The sequence below is a fragment of the Carcharhinus amblyrhynchos genome, chromosome 2 (genome assembly GCF_965287045.1).
Source record: "Carcharhinus amblyrhynchos chromosome 2, sCarAmb.v2.hapA, whole genome shotgun sequence".
In the NCBI taxonomy this organism is placed as follows: Eukaryota; Metazoa; Chordata; class Chondrichthyes; order Carcharhiniformes; family Carcharhinidae; genus Carcharhinus; species Carcharhinus amblyrhynchos.
Genome location: NC_137325.1, coordinates 32,035,644 through 32,058,250, shown reverse-complemented (window position 1 = coordinate 32,058,250; position 22,607 = coordinate 32,035,644). Strand labels below are relative to the sequence as shown.

Sequence of the window (22,607 nt, the reverse complement as noted above, 5' to 3'; positions counted from 1 at the left end):
TGCATTGCAGAATTTTATTATTCTATGAAATAATTCTATATCAAATTTGGAACCACAATTCTGAAAAGGCAGGTGGGTCCTCAGAGTAATCACTTGAAAAAGACATTTAGTCAAGTTCTGTGACTCAAAAAGGTACCAAAGAATAAAAGCAAAACTTTAAAAGGGACAAAACGTACTATGGACCTCTACATCATGTCAAATTAAAAGGTCTTGCAGGTATCGTGCTGTAATCCATTCTTACACTTATTCTCTTCATCCATTAAACCTCCAAAATGTAAGGACATTGCACAGTAAAAAAAGTGAAGTTCTGAGGTGTAAAAACTTCATAATTCTTCCAATGCCACTCCATAATTTGAGTGGGCTTGAAGCTGAAAGGTGGATGTCATGGTCCTTGGTCAACATGCAGCAGTGCTTTAGCAACCTCAGTATGAAACTCATAGGTGAAGTTTGGAGATTGCCAGTTCAACAATTATGAACACATAATCCTAAAATTGTCCATCAGAAAGACTGGCAAGTCATCTCAGTAAATTTATCCCCAGATCAATTTTCCAAACTAGAGTATCCAATATAATAAGTACCATACCATATCCATTTTAAACCTTGATGAATCACTCCACCATAATTCCAGAACATAATGATGAAAGGTGATGAATAAATTAATTTCAAAGGTGAGCCTTTTTAATATGATCTGCTTGTAAAATGGTGATCATACCCTAAATGTAGCTAGAGTTACACAGGTATAGGGCTGATAAAGCTGAGAAAAAGCCTATATTATTATTATTATTAGCTTTCATGTTGCCAATAGCTCTCCACATTGAAATATTTATTCTTTGCAAGATAAAGGATTACAGTTTGTCTATGTCATATCCCTAAATAAGTGTAGTCACAAAAACAGCACATTATGTTCCACAGAACAACTGTCTACGTTAATCTGGGATGACCACAAATCCATGTGATTCAAATCACAGCAACAGAAAAGAAATCAAAATGAAGTCTTGACTATCGACAACAGACTTGTGTGTGTGTAAGAAAAAAGATAGACTGTGTTAATATGGTACTGGAGTAGGAATGTGCTGAAGTGATCCAAGTATCCTACTTTGAAGAGGGCTGCAAGGAAACATATTTCATATGTCCATCCCTAGAAAGTCCTTAGCAGCAGTCAAACTACACGCATTGGATGATTTTCACCTATACCAAGAACCCAATGGAAATATTATTAGTTAACTACTTATACTGAAAATTCAAATGGAAGGATCAGGAGTGTTTGAATGACTTTGCTATAAACAATTTCACCCATGTGTTTTGGCACTAAAAATTAACCAGAGTAAACTACCAATTTGATTTGCACACTGTAGCTGTAAAACAATAGCTAACAAAATCTCAGATTTTGTGATCTTCAATCCACAATCTAAATGTCTGGAATATTCAGAATGCCTCCACTGGGTTATGGAAAGACTTGAGGCTTTCTCTCCTGTCCAGGATTCAGTTTGACTTTGTCTCAGCTGCAGACTATAAATCAATTAATCATGCTGGGAGATCTTTAGTCATTTGGTTATCTTTCTTTCTGAAATTAAGATCCGTCTTTGATTAAGCATTTGTAGATTTGTAAGTATTTTTTAAAATCCAAAATGATTTCCATTATTCAGAAGACATAGTTCTAGGAAAAGAGAAATTGCTGAATTATAGAGGGAAAGTATTAGCATAGTGTACCTCCAAGGGAAAAAAAAAGCTATAGTGAAGGGGTAACTGATCAATTTTCACTGGTGCCAATCACCAGTACCTATAAACAGATGAAATAAAGTGAGATTTCTAGAATTTAAGTCAAGATACACAGTTTCAACAGCTTATAACATAACAATCCAAGAGTTGTTTCTTGGTACAAAAATGATGGAATCTTTATAAACACACACATAAAATGCAGGGTAGCAATCACAAAGCCAACAGAATATTAACTGCAGAGATTATAACACAGAGGAAGAGGTGATCAAACTTTACAGCACTCTGATTGGGTCTGCCCCTTGAATAACATAACCAGACTGAGGAAAGGGGGCATCATTTGTATAATGGGTACAGTGCAAAGCAGAGCTACTAAGCTGATCCTCAGTGTATGAAGACTGAGTTATGAAGGAAGACGTGATAAAAGTAGGCTTTTCAGCACAGAAAAAATGATCTCCAATACTCTACAGGAATTGAAAAGCTGGGCTATAATGGTTCTGGAAATTAAATTGTGAGAACAGGATAAGGTTCATAGGTTAAAATTGATAAAAGGCAAATTTAAGACTGGGATCAGACTGAACAATGTGTTGAATGGTGTTTAGATACCATATAGGTAATGACAGACCTACATTAATCAAACAGAAAACTGGATGGTTTGGTTGGAGGACTTTATAACATGAATCATTAAGATGGGCAAAATAATATTTTTTATGCATTATCTTGTGATGAATATAGGTTTATTCAAGATATGATAGAGCACAATTTAGTCTGCAGCACAACAAAGCAGACAAATTGAGTCAACGATTAACTCAAATCTACCTATGTAGGTTGTGGAATCAGACATATGTTAGTGTGTTGTTTTGTGCTCTGCAACATAAATTAAGTTCAAATCTTTTAGACCAATTCGTTCCTCTACATTTTCAAGAAAAATATAATTGAGAAAGTGAACAAAGCTCATTTACCCCTTTGCCATGGAAAATCTACATCTATAAGCGGAAAAAGATTGTACAGCTAGGGTCCAAAGTCTGGTGAGGTTTATGAAACCATGTTAAAAGTAATATTAGGTTATGCAATTATCAATATTATCTACCACATATTCTATTATGACATTTCTGCTCTTTAGAATCACAGAATAGAATGGTATAGCCCTTGTAGAGCAGAAGGAGGCCATTCAGCCCACTGAGCCTGCACCGACAGCAATCCCACTTAGGTCCTAACTCTTTAACCCAACGTATTTACCCTGACACTGAGGGGCAATTTAGCATGGCCAATCCACCTAACCTGCACATCTTTGGACTGTGGGAGGAAACTGCAGCATCTGGAGGAAACCCACGCAGACACGGGGAGAACGTGCAAACTCCACACAGACAGTGACCTGAGGCCAGAATTGAACCCGGGTCCCTGGCACTGTGAGGCAGCAGTGCTAACCACTGTGCCACCGTGCTGCCCATTCCTTTAGCAAGAGGATTTTTTTTCCATTAGCATTTTTGAATAATATATTTGATTAATTCAATTTTTCCATTACCAGCTAATTCCAAAAATATAAAAGTATGATAATACATCAAGTTCCTTCATTTGTATCAAATATATTTAATTTAAATAACAACGTTACTCAAACTGAGGTATTTGGCTCAAGTTACATTCAGATACAAGATGAGATTAGAATGAAATCAGAGAAGTAAAACCATGCTTTACAAACTTGCAGGATATGCTTATGTTTCAAATAATCTATATTTCCAACAGCCTTGAGTAATTTTCCAAGTAGATATTAGAAGAAAGCAGACAAATGGCTTGCCTGCAGAGTGGACAGAAAATTACGGCTGCATTCATAGGCGTTTCAGCCATAATCCTAGTGAAAGGACTTAATCCCACCACCAAGTATTATGACATAAATAAAAAGAAAACTTACAAACGTGTCCTCATTTTCGTTACCGTTTTCTATTGACATGGGGATGGCACTGGTTCCTGTGGGCACAACACTGCTACTGCTATGTACCAGCATGCTTTTATCCTGAGGGGGAGACATGCTCTGCAATTGTCGAGACACACAATGAAGAATGTCACACTGCCAACGGCACATTAATCAAGACTACAAACATGCAGTTAGTTGATCAATAAACATGACCATAGTTTTAACATAAATACTCTACACAAGCTGCAAAAATTCAATTCATGCACAAAAAAAACATGCATCTTAATTATATGCAAGTGGTTTAGTAAAAAGATTATTTAACCGATGGCCAAAAAAGTGAACAATACTGAAGTGTGCCAAGTTTGCTGCAGGTACTTTGCATACAAATTAAAGTGAGACTCATTCTCCTTGCTATTGAATGGTATAATTACTTTTTCTTTTAACCCGTACAAGTTTTTGGAGTATTTCATTCAAGATACTATTGCTGCACACACAGGTCATGATCAAGACTAGGTCAGTTTTCAGATCTGGCCTATTGAATTCTTAAGCAGATTGTTTAATTCAGATATTTGGCAGTTTTGCATTGAACCCTTATTCAGCAGGTACAATATTAATCATTTGCTATCGAATGAATAATTACAATGCATAGTTGTTACAAAATGTAAAATTAATTTAGATGGTTACCATATTCTTGCAATGTCTCAACTAGCATAACATTTGGGCTTTCTGAAATCTTAAATTGGTTGTTATGTCCTATGTGGTGGAATAATCCCCTTCGTTACTCAATCTTGATTCCTGCTGCTTTGACAAATAATGAACAAAGTCTGTGGAGGTGTCAAGATGATCCCTCCTAATTAGCGAGGATACTGTGGATCCATGGTAGTAAGTTGAAAAATGCACAAAAACAGCAACAGAATAGTTCAATTGCCTTTAACAGTAACATTCCTTCTTCAAAATTAAACTGAATTGTTGTAGTGGGTCCTCCCAGAAATATTGCCACATACTAGATGCAATGAAATTCACCATGTGGGTTGAAATTTACTTGCAGGTAGATTCTAGAGGCAACTCAGTTGTGTTGTGAACCCAATATGATTAACGAAATGCAGTGCCATCATGCATCAGGCAAACTGATCTGACGTTAGGAATTTGAGATGTACAACAGTGAGCAAAAAGGAGTGACAAACTGGAAGATCAAGATTAGTATGAGGAGCATCTAATTTCCCTGCAAGTTCTGATATCTTTCAATGTAGTAACTCACTTGTCCATGTGAGGATGGAGGAAAATTTCATCCTTTCTTTTGGTAACAAAGAAGAATGTGGAGTTTATTAGGGTTGTCTTGCACACTGTGTTTGACATATATTTTCATCACTCACCCCACCCTCTTGCTTTCAGTAAGGTAATATTTTGGTCAAACTACCAGTGCTAGCAGAAGGTAACAAACATGGAAAGATGTTGTTAAATTGTTAGAAGCTAGTTGTCAAATTACAAATCACATATCTCCTGCTCTCTGAAACTCCAGTTTCTAAGCTAACATATTCATGGTGTTATGGTAACCCAAGCTACAAGCTAAAATATTCAAAATATAAGGATAGGAGAAAATGAGACAGAATTATATCTCTTTAAAAAGACACATACCTTTTAAAAATCCTATTCACTTGTCTTATGAATCCACGGAAATAAATTAGTATTTTTCAAAATAATGTTGTTCATTATAGCGAAGTTATTATTGAATGGGCAATTTTTTTTGTTCCAGGAGCTCACCTGTCAAGCTGTAAACTCTTCTGACAATTCTATTTCTTATTGTTTTGAACTTTAAAAAAAAAATCCAACAATAGGGCTCCACCATATTAAGAGCAAGCTTGCTTTTCCACACCAGCGTAAAAGGTTTAAGTTTTACCTCATGTGCCAGGAGAGGTTTGGTTTCCAGAGGTTGCTTGCCTTTTCGTTCCTCTCTTACAGGCATAAGTGACTTCAGGAATTTTGGTGGCTGAGGGGAAAATGCTTTAAGTGGACTGCCCATCAATGAGTGAGGACTCTCGGGTGTAGTGCCTATGAGTGAAAGAAAACAAAAGGAACAAACCTCCATTCCGGAATATCAGAAAGAAAAAAAATATTTCATGCAACTGTCAACAGCAAAGAATAACTTCCCTTTGAGAAAAAAAAATGTGGACTATTCAACACTGGCAGCTTACTGGTGTATCGAGGTATCACAGCAATGGGTCAAAGAATTTTCCTCTCTTCCTTCCATCCCTCACCCTGCTATGACCCCAACCATATCAGACAGTTTCATGACTGCAGAGCTGGGGTAGCAGGGTTGAGATTCAGGAGACGGAAATTTTCTCCCTTTCTGTGGCATGTTTGCCACGATATTTTGGTCCTGCCATTGTCCATGGGGGTTCCCCATTGAACCACCCCTGGGCACTGTGAAACCAAGGGTGGGGGTGCTCCATTGGCAGGACTGTAAGTTCCCGCTGATGTGAATGGAACAAGATTTCAGCCAGGGTTTCTCCCAAATTTTTGGCAGTAGGGGTAGAAGGGAGTGAGAGAGAGGGAGGGAAGGTGGGTGAAAAGGAAGAAGTGAAAGAAAAAAATGAAATATTTGAAAGACAGATTGCAAGTATTTCAGGAAGCTTTGCAAAATGAACACTTTAAACAAAAACTGAATTTTAACATGCACTAAATTTTAAAACTTGAATATGATCTTATTGTTCTATTAAATATTTCATATTTCTGTACTTTCATAAAAGACAAAATTACTCAATTTCAATTTTTGACAACTATATATTTACCTGCAGTGTCTTTCATCCTGCGTGGTGAATCTTTAGGTAAGGTACCGTACCAGGAACATTCCTGAGAGTTGAACGAGCAGTCAGAAATGTCATGATGACTTTCTGAACGACCCTAGCAGTATCAAAAAAAAGGTTTGCTGCATTTACTAAAACAATTAATCAATTACTTCAATGGTATGTCAGAATGGCTAGAAAAATGAAACTATATGCTCAATGGCATATCATTTTTAACTTGCACAAAACCATTCAAATCTTCAGAAAAATAGTTAAACCACAGTCTGGCGTGAGAAAAGAAACCAATATTGTGGTTAGGATGTGCAAATCTCAATGTTCCATATCACTCTCAGGACGAAGCCAATACAAATAATGTAATGAGTCTTTTTGGTGCAAAATGATTCCCGCCCGAGGTCAACGGACATTTCGGTTGTCTGCTCCTCACCCGCCCTGATTCCGTGCCAGGAGGGACAGTAGAATTCTGGTGTGCATGTTTACAAGTTGACACTCCACTGTGACAGATTAGATCAATCATTATGAGATTAAAGATGTTCCTTTAATGGTATCAATTATTGAAGTTTAATGCTACACAATAATGATTGGGAAAATCAAGGAATAAAACACGTCGAATAAAACACGTCGATTAAAACTCTCAAGTCCAGTTCATTTAACCTATCTTTTTCCTCACTTGTGTGGTACAAAGGAAGTTTTGAATATGACCCGTCTTAGATTTCATTGAAGTAACAACACTTTAAACAAAGCTGTGCATAATTTGAGCTACTATTGAAAAATTGAATAGTTATTCCAGATACTGAAAATAGAGAGTTGTAGTTCCCTTTTCCATTTGCTATGAGGCAAAAACCTACTGCTGTGTGTGTTGAGGAACCTCACAAGAAAGTCCCTACCTTCATATAAGCAGTTGGTCAAGAGCAAGAAATAATTTGCACCTCAGCACTGACATTTAGGATAACAGTAAAGAGACTCCCTTCATATTGCCATCTAAGTACTAGTATCATGCAATGGTATCAATGCCATGGCCTATATCAGTAATGCTTTCATTCCCCTTTTATTCATGATCCATCAAAAACATCAAGCTGGAAATCTGAAATAGAAAACGAAAGTGCTCAAAGCGCTCAGCAAATCAGGCAGCATCTGTGGAGATAGTAACTGAGGGAAAGAAGACTGATTATTGCAATGGAAATGAGAGAAAGGAACCAGGTCCAATAATGTGAAACAAACACATGTCTGGTGGGAAATGACTCAAGTTCAGATTTTCATGGTGCAAGCCTAACTGAAAAGGAGACTGGCTTCCTGTCCAATTAAAAATGGAAAGGCAAAAAGTGTTGCAGGCACCCAAGGCAGAGGTAACTGAGACTGTAGTTCCTGAGGGAGAGAGTTTGTGCCAAAGTCTGCCACTGGCAAAGGGGGGCAAGATGTTGCAGGCCAGCATGTCTAGCATCCATGAAGGAGAGGAGGGAGGTCCTCTTCCAAGAAGATGGCAGAAGCAGGCCACCTCGTCATGCAGCAGGGACACTTCTCTCTTCAATGTCATGTTCCTTTGATTCCTCTTCCTCTGCTCCCCCCTGATGAACCATCCCTTTCCAGGGACCTCACTGTCCTCAAAATCCACACCTCTCTTGAGGACCATGTTATGGAAAGCATAGGAGACCATTACAATAACTGAGACTCATGAAAGATGATTTGGATCAAGTACCTTCTAAGCCTGTGAAGCCCCATCAATTTTGAATCTGTTGTGTTTATCAGTCTTAGTGAAGGGTACATCTGTCACCTGGGAGATGCACGAGTCCGCACTGACAACGATATAATTGGCTGTAACTATCTGTCTAGGGAGTTGCAGTCTCCTTCAGCATTAGTTCTCAGTCATCTCCAGATATCTTTACCACTGCCTGCAGATTCTATGCTCTGGTTAGTGTTACCTCCTTGTCCCTCGTCTCTCCCCTTTAGCATCCTGCTGGCTATGGCTTTGCTTGTCCCTTGCAGATTGCTGTTCCCCATTTCCAACTGTCTCAAATTCTGAGAGTGCAGCACAAGCTGCAGCCTTCCTGTTGCGCAGGTGATGTTTAGCTGTGCCCACTGCTCTGATACCCATGTCATGCCAAGAGGGTAATGACCTCTTAAACTGATCAGAGACCAGCTGCTGAAACTTTAATTTCAAACGGGCAAGCACGTTCAGCTATGAAAAACATGAAATTTTCTAAACTTTTCTGGCCTTCATGACTGTCCCTGACACGGTCTCTGCCTACCTTCAGCTGGTCTGAGGCAGACTGCTGATGAATGCTGGATGCCCCCAGGAAGATACAAAACATTTGCAGAAATGGGTGTTTAGGAGGCCCTTAAGAAATTTAATTGACTTATTTAGGAGCACCAGAATAACTTGGACGCCCGCACTTTCTCCCAGCCTCAGGAAGATCTGAGACACGAGAAATGGAGGTGGGAAGCCCAGCAGCACGGCATGCTGTCGCATTTACTTAGGCTGCCAGCCTCTGTTGCAGCCTAAATTGGGCTGCAGAAACTCAGCCCAAAGTTTCACGTCGATGACCTTCCATCAGAACTGTTCTAATGCGTGGTACATCAACCTGAAAATTTAAAAAAGTGTTTTTCTCTTCATTGTTGCTGCCAGACCTGAGCACTTGTGCCATTTTCTGTATTATTTCATCAATAACGTTGCTAAGTGCTCGTTATTCAGCTAAATGTTTCATGCATTTGCAAATTTTAATGCCTGCCTATGGCCTAAAGGTTGTTTGTGAAAAAATTCAACCCCAAGGTTGAAAACAAGGCCTCTTCCATCATCACATCGGGATAGGCATACTACCCACATTACTACTGCGAGCTAGTCCCTTGCCTGCAATCTGATTTGACCAGGTAGACTTGAGTCAAAAAGAGAGGCTGTCAAACTCATTGTTCCATACTCATCTGTCCAACTTGCAGCTTCTTTAACGCTTTCAGAATTCTTGTCTCTACTGTCCTTAACTGAGGTCAGTCCATTTAATTATTGTTTCATATCAATAAGTCCTGCTGGACATCAAATTCTGAACTTAATTAATCGAGGGGGAATTGGAGAGGGAAGTTGAAATGCTGGCATTAGCTGTTACATCCTGGTTTTTTAAGCATTGACTAAAGTATTCAGCACTTGCTCACAAGATAGACTGCGTTACTAATCTCAGAGTTGAGTCCCTCGTCGAATGTTGCTGTTGAGAACAGCACTTGAAGGGTTAGAAAATTGCAGGTCTATACAGCACCTGATTCTCCATTAATTAAAATGGAACAGAAAAATCAAGGCAAACCGGGTAATTGTAAGGTATTGCTGCAGATTATTCTCTGGATAAATAAACACCTGTATCAGTAAAACCACTGATTTCAGACTCTTAACTGTGATTCCCTGTCAGCTCTAGCATGCACCTATTACATTTATGCAGCATTTAAGAATTCATTAGTAACGTACCCTGTACTCATCCTCTTCATATCCAGAGAGATCTGTTCGACTATTGGAGACCTGTAGAAGGCAAAAATATAATAAGACAGATAGATCAGAGACTTTCAAATAATTGCCCCTCACTACACAATGTCTTCCTTTCCTGCTTTAAGCCACAATTTTGAAACTTGAACAGCACATTTAAAGCACGGTTGTGAGTTTCAGGCATATTGTTTTCCATTACTCTTCAACATTTACTATAGCAAACCCAGTTAAGGATGTGATCTGTAAAAAAAAATTAATACAATTCTACAAGCAATTATAAGCCTCTAAAAATGGTGGGCACATTATATGATCATTGCACTATTTAAGCAGTATAAATATGAGCATATTAAAACCATTCTTTGCTTTTTACACAAGAAAGCTTTTAAATCAGCACCGAAACATCTTCCAAGGTAACGTTATAAAATACTTCAGAGCACAATTTATATTTTCTAATTTGGTACATCTGGTCTCAGCACATCAGCCATGTATCTGCATTTCACAGTTACACAAGCCCTAATTGAACATTTTACACCAAAATAATACTGTATTAATTTCTTTAAGAAACCATAACTAATGAGTGGAGAGTGCATGTTATTTCCTTCTGCTGCAATAAGTCAGAAAGTGGGCAGTGAAACAGAATTGCAGATACGCACAGTGTGATGTCAAACAGTAAGGAGAACTATATAGCGTGGGAACAGAACACTTGTTTCCATTACTGCCTTGCGGCTCTCACTGCTACAATTTATGCTGCCCAGTTCAATGTTGACCAGGTCATTATTCAGTGCAGTGACTGAAAAAGGAATAGATCTTTTGCAAATAGCATCAGCCACCAAGCCAAGGAAGCAGTACCAAAGCCACATTAGTGTACGAAATTAAAGGCACTAACCCTCGTCATTAGAGAAATTCACTCTGCTGCCTGTCTGCTGCTACCATTTGTCTACTGCAGTCCACATGCATGCATGCTGATGCCAGGTACCATTTTTCATACCTTTCACAGCAACACCTCCCAGACCAAGATCTGCAAAGCCAGTCTTGCCTGATATCCTGCTGATCTGCGCTTCCAGCTTCTTCAGTTCCCACAGTAAGAGCTTTCATCAGTGGTTTGAAAGTATTCAACAGAAGCTGAGTCATTAAAGGCATTTTGGTTGGGGAGAAGGGACAATAGGTTTGAGATGAAGACCATTTCCCTACCAGGTAACTTAGAAACAGTCTCAGTTGAAGTTGTTGCTCAGATAATTAGGGTGCTTCCAATGGAGCTTTCCATACATACATACAGATACAATCTGTCATTCATTTCCCCCAAGAATAATTGACACAGATTGATTAATCAAAGTCTTCATCCCCTTGTATTCTGGAGAAGCTCTTGGTTGGAGGGTGAAGCGGGTTATCACTTTGCCTACGTACTGGTTATTTTCAATACCATTCGTTTTAATCATCACACTTATGGACCATCACCATGCTTGCATTACCAACTGGGTTATCTGGAAATGATGGGAGTATCTCACTTCATAACAATGATTATAATTCCATTTTTTTTCTTCAGTGAGAATTGTGGAATTAGCCAGTTGCCTGTAGAACTCACTACAAATGTAGAACAATGTAGGTAACTGAGAAAACTCTTGCTTTACATCATGTGACTCAACCAGAAAGTTTTAAAAATTATACTGGATCCACAAAGTACCTCCAGAAGTAGACGGAGCTGTAGCTGCAGGTGTACAGAACATCATTTCCATTCACAGATTAACAAACAAGCTGTCCAAATAAAAAAAAAATGGGGTTGCATTCATTTTTAGTTTCACTCATCTCACCGAAATCAGATGTTAACTTCTGCAATAATCCCCTGCTCACTTTCTACAGCTTGGTGGTCAAGCTAGTTCATAAGGAACTTGGAAATAGCTCTTGTACATGGAACTGAGTTGTAATTCTGTTGCACTGATGTGATATTGAATGACAAACTTGCCATGGTGATTGCACGGTCTTCTCACTTTTCGGGTTTGACAAGGTTCTCAGTTATTACAATGGTGTTGAACTTCAGTTGCATATTTTGTCTAGGATTGTACAGTTTATTTCTATCGCAAGTTACTTTGTGCAACTGATAAACTGCATCAGTTTCAAAAGAGTATTACTTTCTGTAGGCCAAGCCTCTTTTATTAGGCTTCTAGTGACACAATGCATCTCTGCAAATATTCTGCAATCTTGCAAGACATCTTTACCATTGCGGAAGCAAAACTGGTAAGAACACAGGAACAAGACATGGCAATGAATTATTATACAATCCCATCCACCAAGGTTCCACAACAGGATTGAAGCCACATAGAAATACACCACTTCTGGTAAAATAAATTATATTTGCTAACTTGTTGGTTCTCCCGTTACATTTTCCAAATTCATAAACCTAATATCTGCTAATTATATACAGTGCATGACTGAAGTAATTGCAAATAGATTGCTGATTGAATAATACATAGAACTAATCCATATTTAGCCAACACCAAGGTGTTTGTCTATTGTAGATCAATTCCAGTTCTGAATTAAATTGTTCAGTATGTCACACAGTGGTGAGGTTGCTCATTTTAATTAATGTTTTCATGTTGATGTTCATTGATGATCTTTTACTTTATAATGAAGGCAAATTATGTCTTTCTGTATTTATTTAAGAGATGCAGGCATCAATGGCAAGGCCAACACTGATTGTACATCCTTAACTGCCCTTTATTTCAGGTTTAAAACTTACTACCAATACTTCCAAGCAGCATTTTTCTTTGAATGGACACCTATGCTTTTTACATCAGTCCAGGCTAACCTCTTCCTCTTTTTCTGTAGTTAAATGAAAGCACCAAAATCATTAAAAAACCAACTCAAACATTAATTCTTCAGGGCATAGGGTTAATGACATCTTAGCTTCCTGCATTAATCAGGGGCTTATTAGTTCCAGCTATTTTTGCAAACTGTTAACTGCAAACAGTCAATGCTATTTTAAATTCAGAACCTGCTCCATTATTGTATATTGCACCAATAACTTAAGTTCTTCATTACTGGAGCTGGCAAAATATTGAAACATAAAGGAAATAAGATGGTTAGCTCTTAGTTTTGAAGATTATGTATAAATATTTTCTTCATTTTCTTCGTATAAGACTTTTTTCGTCTTAAAATGGAAGTATGTGACTTGCCCCCTGGATCATCAGTTTTATTTATCTAAATGCTGGAAGCTGGAAAAATATGTTTCTGGCTTGTCTCTTTGAAAGAGTTGTCTTTTTGACTTGCATGTTTTAAATGTATGTCCTTCCTGTCCACAAATATGACATATACAGAATCCTTCAGCGTTCAGTGATCTTGTATTTTTGCTATCCACTCTATCTTTGAAATTGGTATCATTTCTGTAAGATTTAGGTACAGTGGACGGTGCTAGGTTGGCTGCAGGATTCATCATAAACTGTAATTTCTCCATTCTCTGTAATCTCTCCATTTGATCCTTCTGATGCAAAGCCAGTTGCTTCACTAATGTAGTAAGCTCAAGCAGCGCAGGGTCTTGTACAGAGCTAACAAGCTGTGATGGATCTCTGGAGCTTCCTTGGCCACTCTGCACAGGCACAGCCTGGGCTTGATTGTGGACTTTGACTGGCTTTCTGGATTGTTTAAAGGGTGTCCTATCTTCACATGGTAGCTGTTTCAGCTTAGTTTGCTGTCCCTTGAACGTTACCAACTTTGGTTTTATAGGTGGAGGCTTTTGAGGAATATCTTGATCGAGTACAACATTCATGAATTGTGGCTGAATTTTGAAATCCTTGTGCGTCGAAGAACTCCGTTTACTTGCTCTTGCTTTAAAGGTTCTTATCACAGCCCCCACTGTATAGCTGGGTTTGACATCATTTGTCTGCTGAAAATTTTGAAAGAAACCAAATTCAGGATCTGGTGAGAGTCGAGAGCTCCCATATTCTGCTCTGAGTTTCTCAAAGGCTATCGCAGGAGTCTGGTCCTTTAGTGGCAAGTTAAGGACAAGCATTTTTGCACTTCCCTTTAGATGGTGCACCACAAGTTCAAACTGGAGTGCGGCAGGCATTTCATGAACAGCCAGTAACCGTTGCATATCCTTTATCCAGTCTTCGACATCAATCATACAGTCTACACTTCCAGTGAACTGAGGTACACTCACTAATTGGTGGGATGTAATTGTGGAATGATGCATAGCCAATGGTAATGATTCGGGTTGACATCTGGGCACATGACAGGAATGGACAGTAGAAATGGAATGATTGTCCAGTATTGGTGGCCTCCAGTGGACTTCAGTTAACTGACTGCTTGCCTCCATCGGTTCAGCAAGCTTCTTTTTCTAAGGAATAGATATGAGCAACAGCATTCAACTGTATGATTTTGGATATATCTGGCCTTTATGGGGCAGGGGAGAGATTCCATGCTATATTAGCTGGTTTCTGCTGCATTATGCAATTGCAAACACTTAGCAAACACACTGCGGCTAGTTTCATTAAAAGTCAATTAATACGTTTAATTTTTTCCTGCTCTATTCTATCTTGTTCTAAACAGGGCACAGAATCTGCATCCTATTTATAACTTCTGTCTCAGGTAAAAATGTATGACACATTATACTGTTAGATATATACACAGGCACATGTGTATTCTTCTCCATTTATGGATAATACTAAACTAGTTGGAAGACTGTATGTTTTTCTAAGTTAACTCTTGGGAGAAAGACCAGTCATTTTTTTACGAGACTATTTTGTTTTCCATTTCATGAACTACTGTTTTTTAATACAAGTTATGTCAATGGATAGTAAAAGCACTAAAGTCAGTTTTCAACACTTACTACACATAGACCAAATGTAACATTTAAAGAATGCTGACCTCAAGTTTTACATTACTCATTGCTAAGACATTGCCCAACAGTTTAATCACTTTTAGCCCCCAAGCCTGTTTGGCTACTTATTGAGATTAAGACTGATCTGTGACCTAACTTCATATACCCACTTGCCTCATGTCCCTTAATACTAGATAACAAAAATCTTTCAATCTCATATTCAAATTTACAATTTATTTAACATCAATTGCCACGTCGGGAAGAGCATTCCAAATTTCTACCAGAGCGTGTGTTTCCTAATTTCATTCCTGAAGGGTCTGGTGCTATTTTTAGAATGTGCTCTCTAGTTCTTGACTCACCAACCAGCATAAATAGTTTCTCTTTATCTGACCTATTGACTTCCCTTAATATCTTGAAGATTTCGATCACATCACCACTTAATCTTCTAAATTCCTAGAAATACAACCCTGGATTGTATAATCTCTCCTAATTTGATTCTTGGAGGCTAGGTATTATTCTAATAAACGCTATTCTGCAACCCTTCAAGGTTAATGTATTCTTTCCAAGGTGCAATACCCAGAAATTCTGTATTCCAGGTGTGGTCTTATCAATACTTTATATAACTGAGGGATGACATCCATTCCCTCGGATTCTGGGCTTGTAAATATAAAGGCCAACATCCCATTCACCTTTTTGATTATTTTTGTACCTATTTAAGGTAACTTAAAGACTATGCATCTTGAATCACAAACCTCTTTTGGCCACAGCTATTTCTTGCTTTTCTCCATTGAGAAAATACTTTTTTCCGTCATTTCTAGGTCCAAAATAGATGATTCACATTTGCCAACATTGCAATCCATTTGCCATTCACTTAATCAATCTCCCTTTGTAATTTTACTCCTCTATCTATACAGTTCATGTTAGTGCTTATCTTCATGTAATTGTAAAATTTGGATATGTGGTTTTCAATTCAATCATGAGTCATTAATAAATACAGTGAATGGCTGAGGCCCCAATGCAGATTCTTGACCTGCTAATTAGAGTAGCTGACCATTATCCCTGCCTTCTCCTTTGGCTGAGCTAATTTTCTAATTAGATCAATAATTTACTTTCAGTTTCATTGGCTCCAATGTGATCTTACAGCCAGTCCTTTGTGAGGAACTTCATCAAATGCCTTCTAGAAGCCCATAAAAATATCCACAAGCCATTTTGTGGTCCACTGCTTTAGTTACTTCTTCAAAAATTCGTCAGATTCGTCAGACATGAGCAACCCTTTGAAGATTCATGCTCGCTCTCTTTGATCAGCTAAAAATTTTCAGACTTCAGTCACCCCTTCATTGTAGACTCTAGTAATTTCCTGACAATAGATATTAGGCCAACTGGTTTATAATTTCCTTGGCTTCCCTCAATCATCACTCTTAAATGAGCAAGTGATGCGCAATCTTCCAATATCTAAAGGAACCATTCCCAAATTGAAGAACTTTAAAACATTAAAGCTTGGGCAACTGCAATGTTCTCAGCCACTTACTTTAAATTTCTCAGAGGAAACATCTGCGCTTCACACTCTCTGCACTCACATTGTCTTACCTTAGCTGTAAAGTTTCGCATTCCAATCATTATTCTGTAAATTGAGTTTGTGTCTTCATATGCCCTCTTTGTGAGCAGAACTCCCAGTCACCTGACGAAGGAGTAGCTCTCCAATAACACTAGTGGCGTTTGCTACCAAATAAACCTGTTGGACTTTAACCTGGCATTGTGACACTTCTTATTGTCATTGCATTCAAGTCAGCTGTACCCAAATCTCGAGTCCTATCTCATTTCCCCCTTTCAAATACTATGTTGAATCCAATCAGGTTATGGACATTATTAGATAAATGTTAATGCCCCAATTGGACAGTTAACTAAATATGACTCATTGTTTCTTACTAAATTTAATAAAACATATCTTGTTGGCCTCATATTTGAGACTTACTCATGAAATTCACTATATGTTTGACATGCACTAGTTTGGTTATCTCATTTTAATTGAAAGTCAGAATCCCTCAATAAAACTACACTCCTTGCCTACATGTTTCTCTATAATCTGTGCATTATAAGTTCATAAGATATAGGAGCAGAATTAGGCCATTTGGTCCAACGGGTCCACTCTGCCATTCGATCATGGCTAATAAGCTCCTCATCCTCATTTTCCTGCCTTCTCCCCATAACCCTTCAATCCATACCAATTAAAAATCTGTCTAACTCCTCCTTAAATTTATTCATTGTCTCAGCACTCATCGCACTTTGGGGTAGTGAATCCCACAGTTTCACAACCCTTTGGGAGAGATAGTTTCTCCTCAACTCTGTTTTAAATTTGCTACCCCTTATCCTAAGACTACGACCTCTCGTCCTAGAATGCCCCACAAGAAGAAGCATCTGCTCCACGCCTACTTTATCCATACCTTTTATCATCTTATATACCTCAATTTGTTCTCCCCTCATTCTTGTAAATTCCAGCGAGTATAGGCCTAAACTGTTCAATCTCCCTTCATATGATAAACCCCTCTGGAATCAATCTAGTGAACCTCCTCTGAACTGTCTCCAATGACACTACATTTTTCCTCGAATAAGCAGACCAAAATTGTGCACAAGACTCCAGGTGCAGCCTCACCAATGCCTTGTATAGTTACAATAGTACTTCCTTACCTTTATATTCTACGCCTTCAGCTATAACTGCCAACATTCCATTTGTCTTCTTTATTATCTGCTGTACCTGCATACTAGTTATCAGGACTCATGAACGAGGACACTCAGATCCTTCTGCACCAGAGCACCCTGAACTCTTTCCCCATTTAGATAATAAGTCGCCTTCCCATTTTTCTGGTCAAAATGCATGACTTCATGCTTATCCACATTAATCTTCATGTGCCATCTTTTGGCCCACTTTCCTAACCTATCTATATCCATTTGTAGTTTCTTATTTCCTCATTGCAATTTACTGTCCTGCCTAATTTTCTGTCATCTGCAAATCTGGCTCTAGAGCCTTCTATCTCTGTATCGAAGTCGTTAATATAGATTGTAAATAGCTAGGGGTCAAGGACTGAACCCTGTGGCTCCCCTCTAGTTACTTTTTGCCATCCAGAAAAAAACCCATTTATCCCAACGCTGTCTTCTGTCCATCAGTCAGTCACCTATCCAAGCTAATAAATTACCCCTAATCCCATGAGATCTAACTTTGTGAGTTAGCCTTTTGTGTGCTACCTTACCAAACACGTTCCAGAAGTCCAAATACACTACACATACAGGATCCCCATTATCCACTTGTTACATCTTTGAAGAACTCAGCAAATTAGTCAAACATGATTTGTCTTTCATAAAACCATACTGACTCTGATGGATAACGTTTTGACTTTCCTCTCTTAACCTTCAAGTAATTTTATCTTTAAGGTTCCTCCTCCCTCTCTGTAACTTTCCATAAGTTTCCTGTTGACCTTTTCATCCGGCATATTTAGTTTCTTGTCCTGACTGTCTTGTAGCTATGTCTCGGTAATGGCTACATTGTTATACCCTTCAAGTTGAATGTGCCCCTGTTATTAATTTGATTTGTTCCACAAACTGTGTCTTTGTCTAAGGAACTCTTATTCAGGGCATACAACTTGATCTGCCCTTCGGCTCTAAGATTTTACTCTTTCGTTTCCCTCTCCTGGTTTAAATTCCTTTACATCTTTTGGTTTTCTCTTTACTGGTCTTACCTAAAGTATGATTTTTTGACTTTTACTCTATTCTCTTCCCTTCCATTTGTTGATGAACTATTATTTATACTATCTTTTCCACCTGAGCCCATCCATCCTTTTGCTAGTTTGGAAGTCCTTTCTTCTAGGATCCTAGTTCCAGCCTGGTAGAGGTGGAGCCCATACAAATGGTACAGTTCCTTCCTGCCCCAATACTGCCAAAGTCCTATGAAATGGAAACCCCTCTTTTCAACACCATTTCTTCAGCCACACATGCACCTCCAAAACATGCTTATCTCTATGCCAATTTGCACATGGCTTGGGTAATAATTCAGAGATTATAACCCTTGAGACACAATCTTTGGCAACACAGATCTAAAATTCACTCAATTCTGAAGTTTTGAAAAAGCATTGGTGCACATGCACAAAGACAATGCAAGCTACATATAATATTACACCGTTGACTTCTGTTCCTATTCTGTAACCTTCAACCAGTTTATTCACTTGAGATCCAGCTGTTTGACTGTACCCTTTAAAAACAGTGCTTTCTTTTCAGGTCCATGCAAAAAGGCAGAGTTCTTTAATTCAATCCCTATTTCTGATTCAGATGTGGAATGTAATGTCATTTTGAAAAATCCTAATTGTCTAACCGGCACATGGTGGATGCGAGGTTCTAACTTATTTGTCGCAAGCTTCCAAATGATGGTTTTCATCTTTGGACTGAGGGAAGAAACCAGAGCACCTGGAGGAAACCCACACAGACACGGGGGGAATGTGCAAACTCCACACCAGCAGTCCTCCAAGGCCAGAGTTGAACCTGGGTCCCTCACGCTGTGAGGCAGCAGTATTAACCACTGTGTACCTCTTTACTAGTGTTGATTTCTCATATAATTGTTGATATGGCTGATAAATAAAACAATAAATCAGCATCTCAGAATCTGCATAAGTAAACTACTATGGACTCCGGAATTTTATATTAAAAGCAGAAAATGCTGAAAATATTCAGCAGGTAAAGCAGCAACTGTAAAGAAACAAAGTTAACGTTTCAGAACTTCTGATGAAAGGTCACCAAACTGAAATATTAACTCTGTTTCGTTACAGTTGTTACACTAACTGTTGAATATTTTCCATCATTTTCTGCTTTTATTTCATAGAAGCTGCAGACCATCATGTCTGCGCCAACACTGGTTCTTGAACTGAAACCTGTCTATGTTAGCACAATTTATTATGTTTGAGTGTGTCATGCAACTTGGGCTACATAGCATGCATTTTGGTCAGAAGTATTCTGTTCAGATTGTACAAATATAATTCTATGACTGCATGCAGCAAGCTTCCCAAGAGCACTGATGAATCACCCAGGTGAGTAACATAATTTTATGATGGTCCACATCAATTAAAAGTGCCAGTATTCCTAGCTCCTATAACCCACACCAACTGGCCACAGAGATCGAGCAGGGTTTCCACAACTAGAGACTTTACCAAAAAACCAGCAAAGGCAGGACTCTTCATGGTGTGAATGAGTTGAGCAATTGGCATAATTGCCCCATGCCATGATAAACAAATCTGTACTCAACTGAGTGATCCTTTCTAAGAGTATCAAAACAAACCATTATCCAAAATCTGGTTGCATTTTGTGTCAGATATGAATGCTTTCTAGTTAGTGAGATACTAACCCAAGGCAACAGTTAACAAAGCTGTGACAGGAAAATACTCTGGACCACAAATTAATGCCTGATGATTTTACCCATTACAAAATACAAATAAAATGCACAGAAATGTTTAAAAGAAATCCACTGCCACACATATATTAAAACTGTACCTAACTGTTGCTGTCTTCCTGCATTCACTTTCCTTCAGCCACAGTTTTTAAAAAAATACCTTATTGCAAAGTGCTCCACACACCGAACTTAAATTAAAGAGCTAGGACCCTGCTACAGTCTGGGAGTCAACTTCATAGTACTTCATTACTCTATAACTTTTTTTTTGTTAAACAGAGTCTTATCCAAAACCAAAAGCTTAAAGTTATCCTAAATAGAATATGTCAATACAGAAATTAATTTAATAGATATTTAAAAAAAAAGGATTTTAACATGCTGCATTGTTAATCACACAATCAGCCATGCAAGTGCCATTTCCTGAATGCAGTGTGTCAAATCAGACTGTGGCTGGTCTCTGCCGTTTGTTGTGATACATACATGGTGAACATTAGGTGTACTGACGCTCCTCTTCATGTGCCTTCCTTTTGATGAAAGTGCTTCTTTCACTGTGACTGCCTAAGACAGGAAGACAAAAGTGTAGATCAACAGATACCCAAGGACAATTTTTCCTAAACGCCCATGAACAGAGTCTGGTTGAATGTAATCAGTAAATGACAAAGTCGCTACAGTACAATAACTGAAATTCATGGAAAGAATGCATTAAAAATTTGCTCTGAGTGTATAAAGCTACTTTGGATTAATATTGTTCATGTTTCTACTTTTGACAAAGCAGACGGTAAAGAAGTTCGGATGGATTATCTTTAGCAACATTGTTTACCTAGTGTACATGAACTGCTCCATCAAGGGTAAGAGTGCACACCTTATGGGGAGTTGAATATTTAGAACCTTGACTGGTGAAGCCATTTTCCACATTGACCCAGAGATTAAACATGCCAGTGTGTGTTCCTCCCAACCCCAGGAGGCAAATCACTGAATCATTATCAACCCTCTGGAATAAATCACACCCCTTATTTTGCATGTCAAATAACAAAAGGAACCAGTGGTTTTACTCATGAGCTGCATCCTCTTAGTTTGATGCCACTGATTGTAACGACGAGTGTCTTGGGTCTAGTGATCTGAAAGAAGCATTCAATAGGGTTGTATACTTGTACTCCTAGAATAACAAGCTAGCTGATCATTCACCTCATCAACATACTAAAATAATTGTTTAAAATGTATTATATTGTATACACTAGCCAATCTCCTTACAATATATACAAAAAGGTTTTTGTATGGTATCGCCACTATTTTTGTGTATATTATACCCTGAGCAAAATAGTAAATGTCTTTTCTAAAAAAAAGTCTTCATGTTTATTTCTCAATAGTTGGAAGTATTTCTTTGGTACAGAAACGCTCAAATTTAAATAGTGTACAGATGAATAAAACCTGGACGTTTTGTTGCAGATTCCAATAGCCCAATTACACAGTGATTTTAAATCAAAATGCTTACCTGTCTGAGTCGCTCTAGACTCAGGATATTTTCCACCTCTAGTACTCCTCTTGTGTATTTCTCAATGTAGGTTTCGCCATCGCCTGAGCCATCATTTTCACTCTTTGCTGCCATAAGTGCCAAAGTCTCTCGATCCTCTGCTTCTTCAGAGGCCTGAACAAAAGAAAGGCAACTTGTCAGTGCTATGAAAAACCCAGAATGCAGTGAAACCTTATTCTCTATGTGATATGAGAAAGAGTCAGCAATCATACCTCCATAACGTGGATTGAAAATTTCAGTTGAAGTAAAATTTCAAACTAAATTAAATTCAATTCTTATTTAAAAAGTACTAATTCTACCCAAGTATTAACTGAAGTGAAAGCCTGGATTGACCAGGCTTGGTTCCAGAGTAAATTAATGAATAGTTCCAGTCCAAGATGCAAGCCACTGAGTCCCACATTGTATCCGAGAAATACAATAGGTGACTAAACAACGTACTAACAATTTTATAAATTTTCACATCTTTACACAGTATCAGTTAAGAGATCAAATAAAGTTACAATTTTTCCTCCATATTTGTCTGTGTTATCAGTGGTTGTTGCCTCCAAATCAGAAAATTATGGGTTCAAGTCTCACTCTAGAGATTTGAGCACAAAAGTTTAGGACAAAATTCCAATGCAGCACTGAGGGACTGCTGGACTGTCAGAAGTACAGGCTTTCAGATGAGACATTAAAGCAAGGGCTCATCAGCTCTCTAAGACAGACATAACTCGACCCCAGGCTCATTACAAAGAAGAACAAAGGGCAAATCTCTCGTGGCCTGGCCAATATTTATCCTTCAATAAACATCACCAAAAAACAGATTATCTGGACCTTATTGCTGACTGTAGAAGCTTACTCTACCCAAATTGTCGGTTGCGTTTTCAATATAACACCAGTGACAATGCTTCAAAAGTTCTCCATAAGCTGCATTTGCACTTTTGGACATTCTGAGGTCATGGAACATGCT

General features: G+C 38.3%; 1 protein-coding gene across 5 annotated transcripts in view; it reads right to left on the bottom strand.

The window, feature by feature from the left end:
• The window catches only part of kif13a (kinesin family member 13A), a 298,393-nt gene that overhangs the window by 5,398 nt on the left and 270,388 nt on the right, over positions 1–22,607 (bottom strand). For 2 of the 5 annotated variants that reach the window (XM_080204085.1, XM_080204074.1), the window contains 6 exons: positions 21,620–21,772; positions 20,608–20,685; positions 9,875–9,925; positions 6,418–6,529; positions 5,526–5,677; positions 3,626–3,745 (listed from right to left, as the gene is read on the bottom strand). In XM_080204085.1, the coding sequence (XP_080060211.1) occupies positions 3,626–3,745; positions 5,526–5,677; positions 6,418–6,529; positions 9,875–9,925; positions 20,608–20,685; positions 21,620–21,772 (666 nt within the window). Of the gene's footprint in view, positions 1–1,710; positions 1,781–3,625; positions 3,746–5,525; positions 5,678–6,417; positions 6,530–9,874; positions 9,926–10,877; positions 14,220–20,607; positions 20,686–21,619; positions 21,773–22,607 lie in introns of those variants that run through there. The other 3 variants (XM_080204107.1, XM_080204094.1, XR_013888690.1) reach the window with 3 other exon arrangements.